This window comes from Rhipicephalus microplus, chromosome 6, assembly GCF_043290135.1.
Source record: "Rhipicephalus microplus isolate Deutch F79 chromosome 6, USDA_Rmic, whole genome shotgun sequence".
Lineage (NCBI taxonomy): Eukaryota > Metazoa > Arthropoda > Arachnida > Ixodida > Ixodidae > Rhipicephalus > Rhipicephalus microplus.
Genome location: NC_134705.1, coordinates 193955105 through 193968419, shown reverse-complemented (window position 1 = coordinate 193968419; position 13315 = coordinate 193955105). Strand labels below are relative to the sequence as shown.

Below are 13315 nucleotides of genomic sequence, written 5' to 3'. Positions count from 1 at the left end.
TGTTTATCCTGTACATGACGCGAATGCGACGGAACAGGGAAGACGATAGTTATAGCGCGAGACCGCTTCGATAGGCTCATCGGATCACCAGCTTACCACAATCAAATCCTGGCTGTCCAGTAGGACGATAGTTATAGCTCGAGAATAGACAATGGCATTCTTTGTCGTCGTGCTGTTCTCGAGCTATAACTATCGTCATGTCAAACCAACTAGCCCAAGCTGCCACACTTCTAAGGAACAGGGAAGTCGAGCCTCCTGGCCCTGTCGTGGGCCTACTGGACATAGAAGCGCGGCAGTTTGGGCTAGTTAGTTTGACATGACGATAGTTATAGCTCGAGAACAGCACGACGACAAAGAATGTCCTTATTGTCTGTTCTCGAGCTACAACTATCGTCCTACTGGACAGCCAGGATTTGATTGTGGTAAGCTGGCGATCCGATGAGCCTATCGAAGCGGTCACACGTAATACCAGACCCCGGCGGACCGCAGTTACGTAGAATGTGTAGCAATTTGCATGCATTTTCCTTGCAGGCTTTGCATGTAATTTCCATTTTTTTTCCACTCGGTACCAATCCCTGATTTGAACTGGTGAATAGTGCGATTTTGTTTGTAGTTGCCCTAAGTGTTATGGCTTGCGCTCTGTTTGACGTTTGCATGTGGGTGCGGATAAATTCTGCCCGGATAGAAGTGTTCAGTGATTTAGCTGTACGTGGTCAGTTGATGCTTGTGCAGTGGAATCAATCAAGCGGAGCCAGGGTTATTTGTAAGCACGTGCAGGTCGGTGAAATCGTGGGCGACACTGTTGGCCGAATCGTTCGAATTGACTCTTAGGCCTTCGATTCTACCTATGTGTCCGGGGGAACCAGTAAATGTACTTAATATCCACGCTTTTTATTGTATACTCACCACTCTGGCGGCCTGGTCTGTGGTGGAGCAATCCCCCTTTGCTAAAAGTAGTGATTGCCTGCCTGGAGTCGTAATAAACTTGCATGCAATTCTCGCTGGTCAGTGGCATGGCTATATGGCTATACACGTTCTACGATCTCGGGTTTATTGGTGTTAATTGATGCAGTGCATACCTGGGTCAATCGCAGTGTACTCTGAAGCTTCGAAAAAGCAGGCACCCTTCCCTGCTCTGTCTAGTCTCTGGATCTATGCTTTAGCGCGAGCCACCGTCCTTCCATTATTATAAGTAGGGTGCATATTTCTATAGGTAGCGGAGCAGCCACTATATCATTTGAAATTTGTTGTAGTAGTTCAGCATCTTGTCTTTAAGGTTACACTTCTTTCCCTTATTTTATATATATATATATATATATATATATATATATATATATATATATATATATATATATATATATATATATATATATAATAAGGGAAAGAAGTGTATACCTAAGGGCTCGTTTTTCCGTGTTTTGACACAATATTAATGAGATTACTGTCTGTTAGATATCATATTATATATATATATATATATATATATATATATATATATATATATATATATATATATATATATCGTACGCTAGCCACATTAGAGCACAGCAAAAATTTCTGGACATTCATTAAGTTTATCACCCCCTTATCGATTCAGCCTCCGCGGTATCAATGTCGACTGCGATAACCTTCTTGACGGCTTCCTAAATAGTAATTCATCAATGCTGATGTTATGTTGGATGCCACTGGTTCTCCTGGCACCAGTCCATCGGATTCTCAGAACTTTACGCTCTGCCACCAAATCTGGAAATTTATCTTTCCATCTTTTGTTTTATTGTTAACTCAAGGGATCACATTAACTCCGAAATAACTGATAAAAAAAGACGATAGATATGCAATGATATCTCGAACTCAAAATTCATTATAATTGTATATTCGTAAATGCACCTGTGACAAGGTTGCTCTTCACCGTTTTTAGAACGACGACCTCACAACACGGCTACGAGATGAGAAAATCTTTTTCCAGATAAGGTCAATTCGGAATTCTTTCCCGTATATAGTAATCGGTATGTGACTCCGTGCCAAGGAGACTTTGTGATCATATTAGAATGTCAGGGTGAGGGGGGGGGGCGACACAAGATCGGAGGGGGGTGACTCCCGGTGAATACCTGAGAGCGACGTGTAAGACCAGCTCTTCGCCAACCAGAACAAAACATCACTTCATCGATGCCAACACCTAGAAGGGCAGGAAACGAGGGGCGGAAGTTGCCAAGAACGGCAAGGTGAGGTCGCGACCTCAACAACGGCTACTTTAATCGAACGAAAATAAAAAGAGTACGTGAGGACACACTCTGACGACTAGCCGTGTTCCCCTGAAACGCCGAACAGATTCGCAGAGATTACGACATGGCGCAACGCCTTTTACCACTGCTCCCTCCCCTCTCTCTCTCTCTCTCTCTCTCTATTTTCTACGCTCCTTAGATCCAGCCCTCAACCACATACATCTTTACTCATTGATCGCCCCCCCCCCCCTCCCCGTATCAACCTCCTCTCATCGGTGTTGCTAAGAAACTCGCTCGAGACGACCACCACGACATGTTGACCGGGTACACACAAGGACACTCAAAAGCAGCAATAGTAAGGAGATAACTTTCATCGTCTCGGGAGATGGGCGAAATAAGAGAGCAGGCACCCCCGAAAAAAAGATGGAGCGAAGGAAAGTTTCGAAATCACCGGCGAAACGAGCGCGAAATCGGAGTCGATGAGCGAATAAACAAAAAAAAAAAAACGATGACGAGAAAAAGGAGTAGACAACAAAAAAATCCTGCCCTTACACCCAACTCCCCCTCATATTCTGCTTGTGCACGCAACGGTGTTTCTGCTATACTTTTTTTTTACAATAGAAAGGGGGGAGGGAAAAGGAGTTAAAAGAGCGTCGATAAACGGGAGTCATTAAATGAGCGAAGCGATACCTCCAACAACCAACCTTCAAGTTGCCATGCACTAGTACTTGTCAATGAACGGAAAGAGAGCGTGAGTAAAAGAGCGAGTAAAAAAAAAAGATTAGAAAATGACAGAAGGGGAGCCAATGAGCTGGAAAACAAAAGGGGAGATAGAGGAGGGACTACGAACGCCGTTAACACTGCAACCGGCGTTCCCATCTGCTCCGCCAGTCTCTCTCCGCCTGTAGAGCACCGTTCTTTTTTCGACGAACGAACTAACGTAGAGGATACCATGCGGGCGAAGGAAAGAGGTGAGGTAACGGGGGTCGAGGCCCAGCGTTCTTGGAGGGAGAAGGCGAGGGGAAGGAGAGACGCCCAGGCGACGGTTTGCGGGTGAGGAGGAAAGCAAAAAAAGGAGGAGAGAAAACTCGGGCAACGCACTCCCGGTGAGCGCCAGGAGGTCGCCGAACGACATTGACGGAGAAGAACGGCGGGCGGATGGCGATCTCAGAGTCCCCCGCGCTCGTCTCGGAGGCTTCGTGTCTGGCTCGGAGCCGTTACCTTCCCCCCCCCCCCCCCACCGGTGCAGCGCTATCGCAATGTTTTCGCTGGGTCATTGCCTTTCGATTCGACCCACGCAGATTAAATCTTGGCACACGGAGCCGAACAGTGCATCCGCGCGTCTGCTAAGATAACTTTATATTTCCTGAGACACACAAATATTTTGACGGCCTCGTTTTACACAGTGGTGTGTACTGGATAACATTGTTGTGCTGCACATATCGCATTCTAGAGAGAACAGACGCGGACAAATTTAAGGAAAGCCGCTGTCGTGTTTTACGCAGAAACTACTCGAGAAGCGAGATCACCAATGTGACGTTGTGGTTTCAACTCGCACTGATGATTTATTGTAGCGAACAATTTTGCGCTTAGTAGCTGCGTTTGACCACTAGCAGGTCTTGAGGGTCGATTTCTGCGTTCCCTTTCATAGTGTGCACCACTGTACATCACCGAAGTACGACAGCTCTGTTGCTTCCGGGATGAGCTGATTTCGACTTTACGTGAAGCGTTTGTGTCGTGCACTTGCAACACAGTAGCTTTCCACGACCAACATTTAGTCAAACTAATGAAAAAAAATTAAGAGCGCTAGATCAGACTGCGAAAGGCGGAGACGAACGAGTCGTATCCATATGTATTAAATGCAGATACATATTTGTATGACCACGCAATGACGCAAGAAGACTGAGAATAGGCCTCATATATACGAAATAGTCGAATTAAAATGCATTGGAGACAAAAAGTTCCAAGTCGGCATATTTCGACGAAACGAGTGAATTAGCACGTCGTGTTCACTGTCCAGTGCAAAAACTTCACGCATTAACATACTCTGCTACGCCTCACTTTTTTCGTGTTTAAAGAAAAAGTCATATAAGTTATATAAGGCGTAAGACACAGGGCGATAGCGCCAGCACATGACAAAAAAAAAAAAAGGCAGAACGAATGTGAGTCGACTGCGAAGCGTATGTCATCTACCAAAAAAAAAAGAATAACAATAGCTAGACAATTCGAGTTAGAAAGGTAATTTCGACATCTGTACCGAGAGAAAAACCCATCTCAGTCCGCCAAGAGGGACCGACACTCTGGCACAAAAACAACATTGCGTAACCAAAGCGTAAACAACACGACAACTACGCTAAAAGAAGGAAAACAAGCTATCGCAACATCTATGTTGTACACTCAAGGTCCACCGGCTAAATCTATTAGACATACATCCGATGAAGTAATAAACAATTGTTGAGGTTTTACGTGCCAACACCACGATATTATTATGCGGGAAGTGAATGGCTACTGATATTTCAGCCACCGTTTAACGTGCACCTAAGCCTTATGTACACAGGCCTCTGCCATTTTTGCTCCATCAATATAGGATCGGGATTCGAACCTGCGGCCTTTGGGCAGCAGTCCACAGAAAACAAGTTTACTAATATCAGTTTGGTACGGAGGGGTTGTTTATTGGGATGGGTAATAAATTTGATTACTGTGAAGACGCGCATATACTACAAAATCAGCCGAAAAACATTTAGGGGAAAGTCAGACCCCCCCGTGCGGCCCTGACCAAGCTAAAGCAATAAAGTAATAAGAGCACAAAGTTATTGTTACATTTACGCTCGCATGTCAAAACCTGCTAAAGCCAAAACAAGACACGGTTAGGTCAAAATGCTAACAAAACGCGCTTCGTTATTTCTTTTGTTTCTTCAACACTAACACTCAGTCGCATCCGGTTCCCAAACCTAACGCAGTCGCAAAAATCGAAAACAAAACACCAAACAATAGAAACTAAGACGGTACGATACTGTAAACAAAACCGCGAAAAAGAAGATATACACTAAGAACGCCGTTTTCTTTGTTTTTTTGCACAGCGTAGGTCAATCGTGTTGGCTTCGAACACCACAGTGTGCATAAACGGAAGAAGCCACCGACAGCGTAAACCCCTCTCCGTCTTTTCTCAGAATCGCAGACGTAAACAACCAGGTTGCCTGACCGCGATGTTGGAAGAAAAACAAAAAAAATAAAGAAAATGCTGGATGGAACACGCGCGCCTAGCGTTCTCGCTTGCGCAAGGTGCACGAGCGAACTACACCACAACTACGAGTCTATTTTACTTTTTATTTTTGTTTACTCATTTACTACACTTAACAGCCGCCACACTTATATACAGTAATGACTGACAAGCCGTTAGCAACAACTGGCATTTTCGCTGTCAATGCGTAACAGACACACGCGCTACAGGTGGAGGGAAAAAAAAAAGCTAACGTCAAACGCCATGATTGAGTCGTGGCATCTATAAAAAGATCTTTCATCGGACCAGCATCAGTATCAAACGCGTTGAACGGCGTCATAACGAAAAAAAAAAAAAAACAAATAAAGTCGTGTGTTCGCATCACACTGCGAACGTTACGAAGCGAAGGCAAGTGACGCTGATGATTTGCAAGTCCGGCTCACAAATGTAGAGGAGTTGAAAAAAAAATTAATTCAAATTAAAAGCGCTAAAGCGACGGAGGAACGCCGATGGCAAAACGTTCTCCCCGCGTCCTTCGTTTATCTGCAATTACACGTGCAATATGATTTAAACTTGCTCCTCGCGCTAATGTCCCGGTCGGTCGCCCAGGAAACACTCATGTCGCAGTAGTAAAGAAAAAAAAAAGAAAGCGATACCAATAAATACAAAACGAACGCACCCAATCTTCGGAACTGGAAGATGAAAATAAAAATGACAAAACTCCTAGAGAGAATAAGGATAATAGGACACGTTTAGAAGAATACTCACCGGGCTCCTTTCGCAGGACGTAGGACGCGGTGCGACACTTGTCACTCCACGGCGATGCCTCCTCGAATCGCATTCCTCTTTTAGTGGCGCACCGAATATCACGAGCAGGATTTCGGAAAATAACAAGTCCCGTCGAAGAAGGACGGACGCCGCCACTGTCAGTTGTCAACAACTCACAACCAAACAACGACGGTTACGTTTTTGTCGCCGACTCGAATGTCCAGGAAATTCCAGGAACAGTTTTATCTCCAAACCCACGACACGGACGCCAAAGAACAAAACTGTTAAGGGGAACGTCCCCGAACTACTTGTTCCACCAATGTTGTCTTCGTCCAAACCGTCAATCCATCATAAAATTAGGAAGAGGTTTCACGGCCGTAGTCGGTGGGGAAACACCGCACTGTTATCCGTCACGAATCGATATCCACGCACTTGATGATGTCTAAGTCAAGTTCTGTTTCTTTCCCAGAACTCGGCTAGTTGTAAACGTCGGGGCGCAAAAGAACAACAAAAAGGGGGGGTAACCGTCGACTTGTAACGTGAAAAGAACACCCACGCCAACACTGACACACCGGAAAAAAAAAATTAACACACACACACGGATGGTGTCGTTCCTTTCCTGTAGTTCCGCCTTTTTTTTTTTCAACGCCGGAAGTAGAAAGGTCCCGCGGAAGTAGTAGTATCCGGTCGACCGTGCGACGAGAGAAGATCACTGGCGTCGTGCGTTGAACACGACGACGCGCTGAAGAAGTCGTTGACGAGCGGAGGAGACGCAGGGATGCCACGCATCACGCTCGCCTGGACCAGCTGCTGCCGTTTCCAGCGCGCGACACGACGGTACACGCGGCGAAGCGCCGCCGACGTAAGTAGAAGAAGACGCACGCACGTAGGCACTAAATCCAACTGCCGCCGCTACAACACACGCGCAGGCAGCCGCCTTTGCACTGACTGAACGCCGCCGGTGTAGCGAGCGGCGGCCGAGCAGTCTTTTCCCGAACGAGAAAGGAGGTTAGAAAGAGAGATGAGAAAGGGCAAGCGAGAAGAAACAGAGCGGAGAGAGAGTTAAGAGAGGCGGAGTCGGGGAAAGAGAGAGGAGCCAACGACCTTGCTCCGTTGGCACTCCGTGCGTTCGACGACGGTCGCCCGACAAGGGAACTTTTTTTTTTTTTAGGAAAAAAAAAAAAAAGAGTACGAGGGGAAAGGTTGGTTGTTGGCCCGTTTGGATGACGGTAGAGCTTGCGCTCCTGTTGAAGAGAACCGTTGTATCGCAGTCGAAGTTGAAATTGAAGAAATGCCGACCTTGAGCACTCTGCTTAAAATCATACAGTTTCGTACATTAATAACAAGAGAGGAATCGCGCTGCAATTGTGTACCTTCATGGGAAATATAGGATGTACAGGCTTTGGATTGGATAGGGTTGGCTAGCGAACTGTTTACGGACTTTTTTTCTACAGTTTCAGTTTCGTTCTTCGCGCAGCGCGAGTAGTGGGGTGCGGTGAAAGAGGTTGAAGCAGTGTCTTTGTTGGTCGAAGAGGCTGACAACCACTAGATTTCCTAATTCGCTGCGACGTTAGAGCTTTACGAGTCGTTTTGACAGTTTAAATGAAGCGTCGTCCACTCCGGGTATAACGTAGCAACCATTTCTTGTCTTCTGTGCGTTGTTGAACAATAAAAAATTCACAGCGTGCGCGTTAACTAAAAGCCGAATTCTCCTGTCTCTCATTCCCCTTTAGCAGCCATTGGCATGTACATTGATCACTATTTTTTATTGTTCAACAACGCACAGAAGAAATCTCGCACCGGCACCACTTTGGAAGTCAAAATGTTATACATGTTACACACTACTACAACGGCTACGAGGGACGAACGGGTGCCGCTATAAAGAGCTTCGCCCTTAAAAAAAATTTGGCAGATCCTGCGTACAATGGGAATCAATGATATGCGAAGCACGAATGAGGAAGGTTGATATGTCACTTTAAAATCAGCACAACGTTACCAGGTGAGGGTTAATGGTGCCGTACATGACTTCCATGTCATCATTTTATCATGCTTGGATGCGTCGTTTACCTTAATCTATTCGCGCCACGTGATACCAAATTTAGTACATGTGGAGCTAGCCAAACGGCCTCGAGCACGCTATGAGCTTGGCATGTTGTCATTTCCTCAAATGACACGCTTGTCAGCATTATGGTGTTTGCACTAGCCATATACTTTCGTCATACATTGACGTCATGTAACACCAAATTTGGTACATGTGAAGCTAGCAAAGTGGCCGCGAGCGCATCATGAGCGTAGCGTGTAGTCATGTTGTCACATGACAGGCATCTCATGTTTATTCTGTTAGCACCAGTATCATACCTTCGTCATCCATTCAAGCCCCGCGATACCAAAATTTTGTATAAGTGAAGTTAGAGAAACGGCAACCAGCGCATCATCAGCGTCGCACGTAGTCATGTTGTTACATGCCACGCGTGTAATGATTTTCATGTTATGGTCTGTCGCTTGTGTTCGCCATGCAATCATGACATACTGTACCAGTTTTGCAGCATGCCATGTGAACGAAACCACCGCAAGAGCTGCAGGACCATGAAATGTAATTCATGACATACATGTCATTACTTTCATGTTATGACTAGTCAAATATGTTCTTCATGCAGCCATGTTATGCCATACCAAGTTTGGTATCGATACCATCATCGAAACAGCCAGGAGGAGGAGGACAAGCACAACAAGAGAGAAAGCAGGGAGGTTAACCAGGCGCATTTTCGGTTTGCTACCCTACGTTGGAGGAATGGGAAGGGGGCATAAAGATGAGAGAGAGGGGAAAGAGAAACGGCCAGGAGAGCTAAAAGTCGTAGGCGGCTAGATAGATATATAAATTGATACGCTCAAAGTCACCGAAGTTCGCTAAGAAATGCTTCGCATTTAAAAAACCCAATTCGTCAGTGGGATCTGAACCCACAACATTCGAATACGTTCGCACAAACTTGAACTTGTCGCGATAAATTGCAAGGAGGAGCCAACTTCAACGACACTTCTTCACAATGCTTGTGTCTTCGCGCTCTACGGGGCGCCATTTCAGTAGTGTCAGCGTCGACTCTGCTAAGCGACGGATTACTCTATCAAACGAAATCAAGACTTTGACGAACGCTCTCCCTGTCGGAATGGCTCACTGCTGGAGTGGGCACGCAAACCATGGCCTCCGTTGCCGTCGGGATCCGTGGAAGCGATCAAAGAGGCCGTGCTGGGCGAGAGAGCCTTGCCAAGTGACTGAACGAGGCGTGAGGTGGCGCCACGGCACACCATCACCTCCTCGCCCATGTCGTTACTCTTTCCACTCAACTTTCCACCGTATCACACTGGCGCACTTCGCCACTTTGCATTGTCCTCCCTTTCGTAGGCTCTTTCATTTTTGTGTTTTCTTTGTTTCGTCAAGGAGGAGGGAGAATCACGACCGGGAATTTACGGACGCGCTATCATTTCGCTTATTTTTCACAGCGTGAGCGCTGGACTTGAAGGCCGAGTCACCATCTCTCGGACGACTCGAGCAGGAGCTAATGCAACCGGTAGGAAATAATAAACAAATAAATAACAGTTGGCAATCATCGTGCGAACGCGTGCGCCGAATAAGGCGCTCAGTTGTCCCAATAATCTGCCCAACGAAACTATTTGCATGAGCACTTACGCTATATTACTCAAACGAATTTGGGTCGTGCTGCATTCGAGCGGCATTACAACCTGCGAAGACATTTTGCCGATGGTTGGGTCATTTAACCATCTCATTGCCGAATGCCGATTACGCTATTACAATACAAGTACACAAAAAAAAGGGGGGGGGGGAGACCGATGGTGGGCTCGTTTTTTCTGTGAGACATAACCTAACTGACCATTTTTGGGGGCTATAGTTGGTTTATGACACCTGAAGGGGGAATAATTGCAGCGTGAAGCGATACATGGACAAAGCTTCATTTTGTTTCAATTCGCACATTTTATGCATTATAAGTCTTTGTATTCTTTTTTTTAGTTCTACTTTGCATTATTTATGGCTCGTTTCATAGTGTATATTTTGTTTTCATTAGGTATATTTCTTTACTGTTCTGCAGCAACGTGTTTAGTCTAATTCATATACTTACGAAGAGTGCTACTATAGCTACAAACGCGACGTATTACCATAAGCGGCCTTTAACAGGAGGTACCGATACATACTTCAACTTTGGAACCTTGCTATGTATACTAAACATATGTAACATTTTTGCATTTGTATCAATTGCAATTCTGATTGATTGATTGAATGAATGATTGGGTTGGATTGAAAGCGCCAGCCCCGTGCTCTTTTCCCGTCGGTGTATCGCTTTGCGCTACAAATATTTTCCTTCGGACGTCACGGGAATTTCGTCCAACATACAGCACAAAGCAAAGCAGACAACCCATCGCTACGAATATTATGGATAAACGAAGCACTTTAGGGGCGCGGCTGAACAATGTCCTCACAATCAACAACATGGAAACAAGAAAACAACCGAGTTCCTAGAATTATCTGCGGCTCATCCACGTATACACGATTTTATCTTCGATTCATGGGCGAAGCCATCTTGGGCTGACAGGCGATTGTTTAGACGGATTTCTTCACTCTAAGAAACGGTCGAATAAAAAGGGCGTCTTTTTTGCGACACAATAGCAATATATCTTGCATTCCTTAAGTTATCGCCGCGCACCCATCACTTTCAGGTCACGAACAACACGCGCGTTATCAGCGTGGTATCGCTTTCTTGATAAGAAAGTGGCCAGGGGTGAGTTTTAAAAAAAGAAAGCGCAAGCAAGCCAGATGACGATTTTTGTTGTGGCACAAAACTACACTCTTTTTACTCGGTCATTTAGCAAAGGAATTCGCAAGATAGGTGATTATGGTTGTACACTCTCTTTACTCGGTCATTTTTTTTTAGGAAAGGAATTCGCAAGATAGGTGATTATGGCTGTGGGACAAAAAAATTGCCCGCAGCTTCCCTCGGGGGAACACTGAGGAGGATGCGGACCATATAATTGGTTAACGGGGTGTTAAAGTGCGACTTACATGGGTCGATGGCTAAATTGGTTAACGTGGTTGTGAAATGGGGTGTTAAATTGCGACTTACTTGGGTCGATGGCTAAATTGGTTAACGTGGTTGTAGGAGGGGGTGTTAAATGAGTGAACACGTACACACGTATGCGAAAGGGCGGCGCTGGTCGAAGGGACGTCGATCATTGTGTTTGTGGATTCGTTGGAATTCATTTCACCGCGACCTTGGACGTCGACGCGCCGTACAAACCAACCGACGAGCGGCAACTGAGCGAGCGAGCGCCGACCTTGAGTATATATACAGCACGACGGCGCATGCACTGTCAGCTGTTGAATGTTCTCGAAGCGCGACGCCACATGCGCGTCCACTGGAGAATCAGGAGAATTGTAGATGTCGAACGCGGTGTGTAGAGGAGGAAGGGTGCACAGATGGTGGAGGAGTGAAGCGCGCGCGGTGTGTAGAGGAGGAAGGGATGCACAGATGGTGGAAGAGTGGGCGACGGCGCATGCGCGCGCGTCAGCTGTCGAATGTTCGAGAAGCGGTGCGGACGGCGCACTACAAGGCGCGAGTATAAGATGCTCCGCATCTAAAATACGGCCTTTTCACTCGATATGACCTCAGAGTCACGGCACCAGCCCAAGCGTTTTCGTGCGTGGGGGTTCGCCGTAGCACTGTTCACAAGATACGGATACACAACCGCAACGTTATCAGTCCAAGATGGCGGCACTCGAACGGAGATAGCCAGTCGCCTATCGTGTCTCTGAGTCAACCCCCCGGACGCAGTGCGTGAAGACGTGTGTAAGTCGGAAAACCCGTGACCTTAAATGAAGGCTCCGCTCACACAGGCAACGTCCACTGCTCATCAACGATCACATCAAAAAGAAAAGTGGCGCGGGAATCGAATTTAAGCCGTTATGCATAAAGGCTTGTTTATTAGGTGAGCGAATCTCGTAAACTGAGCCAGCCATTCTCAACTACCACCCTCCCAACGTCTCTTTGTCGCCTATTCTATCCTTCAGTATCGCACGAAGAAACTAAATTCGACTTTGGTCTGGCTATACAAGTCCCGGCATGCTTACTGAACTGGATATCGAAGATGTGTGCAACTTTCCATTAAATCAAGTCCTACTGTGCAATCTATGGAGGGCAGTTGAAGGCCAGCACCAGATTTTTTTAAGAGTGGGAGGGTGGGTGGCACTAACGCTAAGGAAGTTCCTTCGAGAGGTAATAGAGGATGGAAAGTCATGCGCTGTGTCTTGATTGCCCCCCCCCCCCTTCCCCCTCCCTTTGCCTCCGCCTCTAAGTAGCCAGTGTTCGCGCTCTTTGAGGGCACGACACAAGATAACCATGTATACACAGAGCGGCGACACAGTGAAATTTGGCTTCGGCTGGTTCACACAGAACGTATCCAGGGGCTTGATTTGGGTGGCTTAACACCCCTCCCTCCGCCATCGCCACCTCAAAAAAAATTTTACGCTCCTGACTTAAACGCTCGAGACTATGACTCAAGCCCGACAACACTGGGCTCAACTTGGGCTTACTCGGACTCGGGACTCCCAAAATCGTAGGGCGAGCCAGGTACGCTGCAGACAAACCCAAGGATCAGGTCCGAGTGAGTCATAATCAGGGAGCTAATGACTAATCTTGCCGACTAATCCAAACAGGTTTTAACCATCTGCAGTGTAGGGTATACTGTGTGAGTGGGTCAGCGTGCAATGCCTTTTCAATTCACGACACATCAGCTATACAAACCCAAAATGCGAAACGGCGTTCAGCAAGAGCTCCACGACATCACGAAATGTCAACGTACTCTAGATACACGCAATACGTACAAACTTACTGCATTAATTAGTTATCTACAAGACAGGCGCATACCTATATGCTATCAAATGTCGAAAGGCGCTCAGAAAGAATTCCTATAGTCTCAAGATGCCAAGGACTTGTTCAGAACGCGGTTGCGTTTCTATATCTATTCCCAAGGTATAACGAAACTATTGTGTAGAAATAGTGCATCTAACATAGAAACAAAAGAAATGAAAGTTACATAT

General features: G+C 46.3%; 1 protein-coding gene across 2 annotated transcripts in view; it reads right to left on the bottom strand.

The window, feature by feature from the left end:
- Positions 1-13315, bottom strand: part of LOC119166805 (ribosomal protein S6 kinase alpha-5-like) — a 252691-nt gene that overhangs the window by 134723 nt on the left and 104653 nt on the right. Inside the window, exon 1 of one of the 2 annotated variants that reach the window (XM_037418167.2) lies at positions 6211-8046. The exons of the other annotated variant lie outside the window; for it this stretch is intronic. Within the exon in view, the coding sequence (XP_037274064.2) occupies positions 6211-6283 (73 nt within the window). The 5' untranslated portion in view covers positions 6284-8046. Of the gene's footprint in view, positions 1-6210; positions 8047-13315 lie in introns of those variants that run through there. 2 annotated transcript variants of the gene reach the window in all.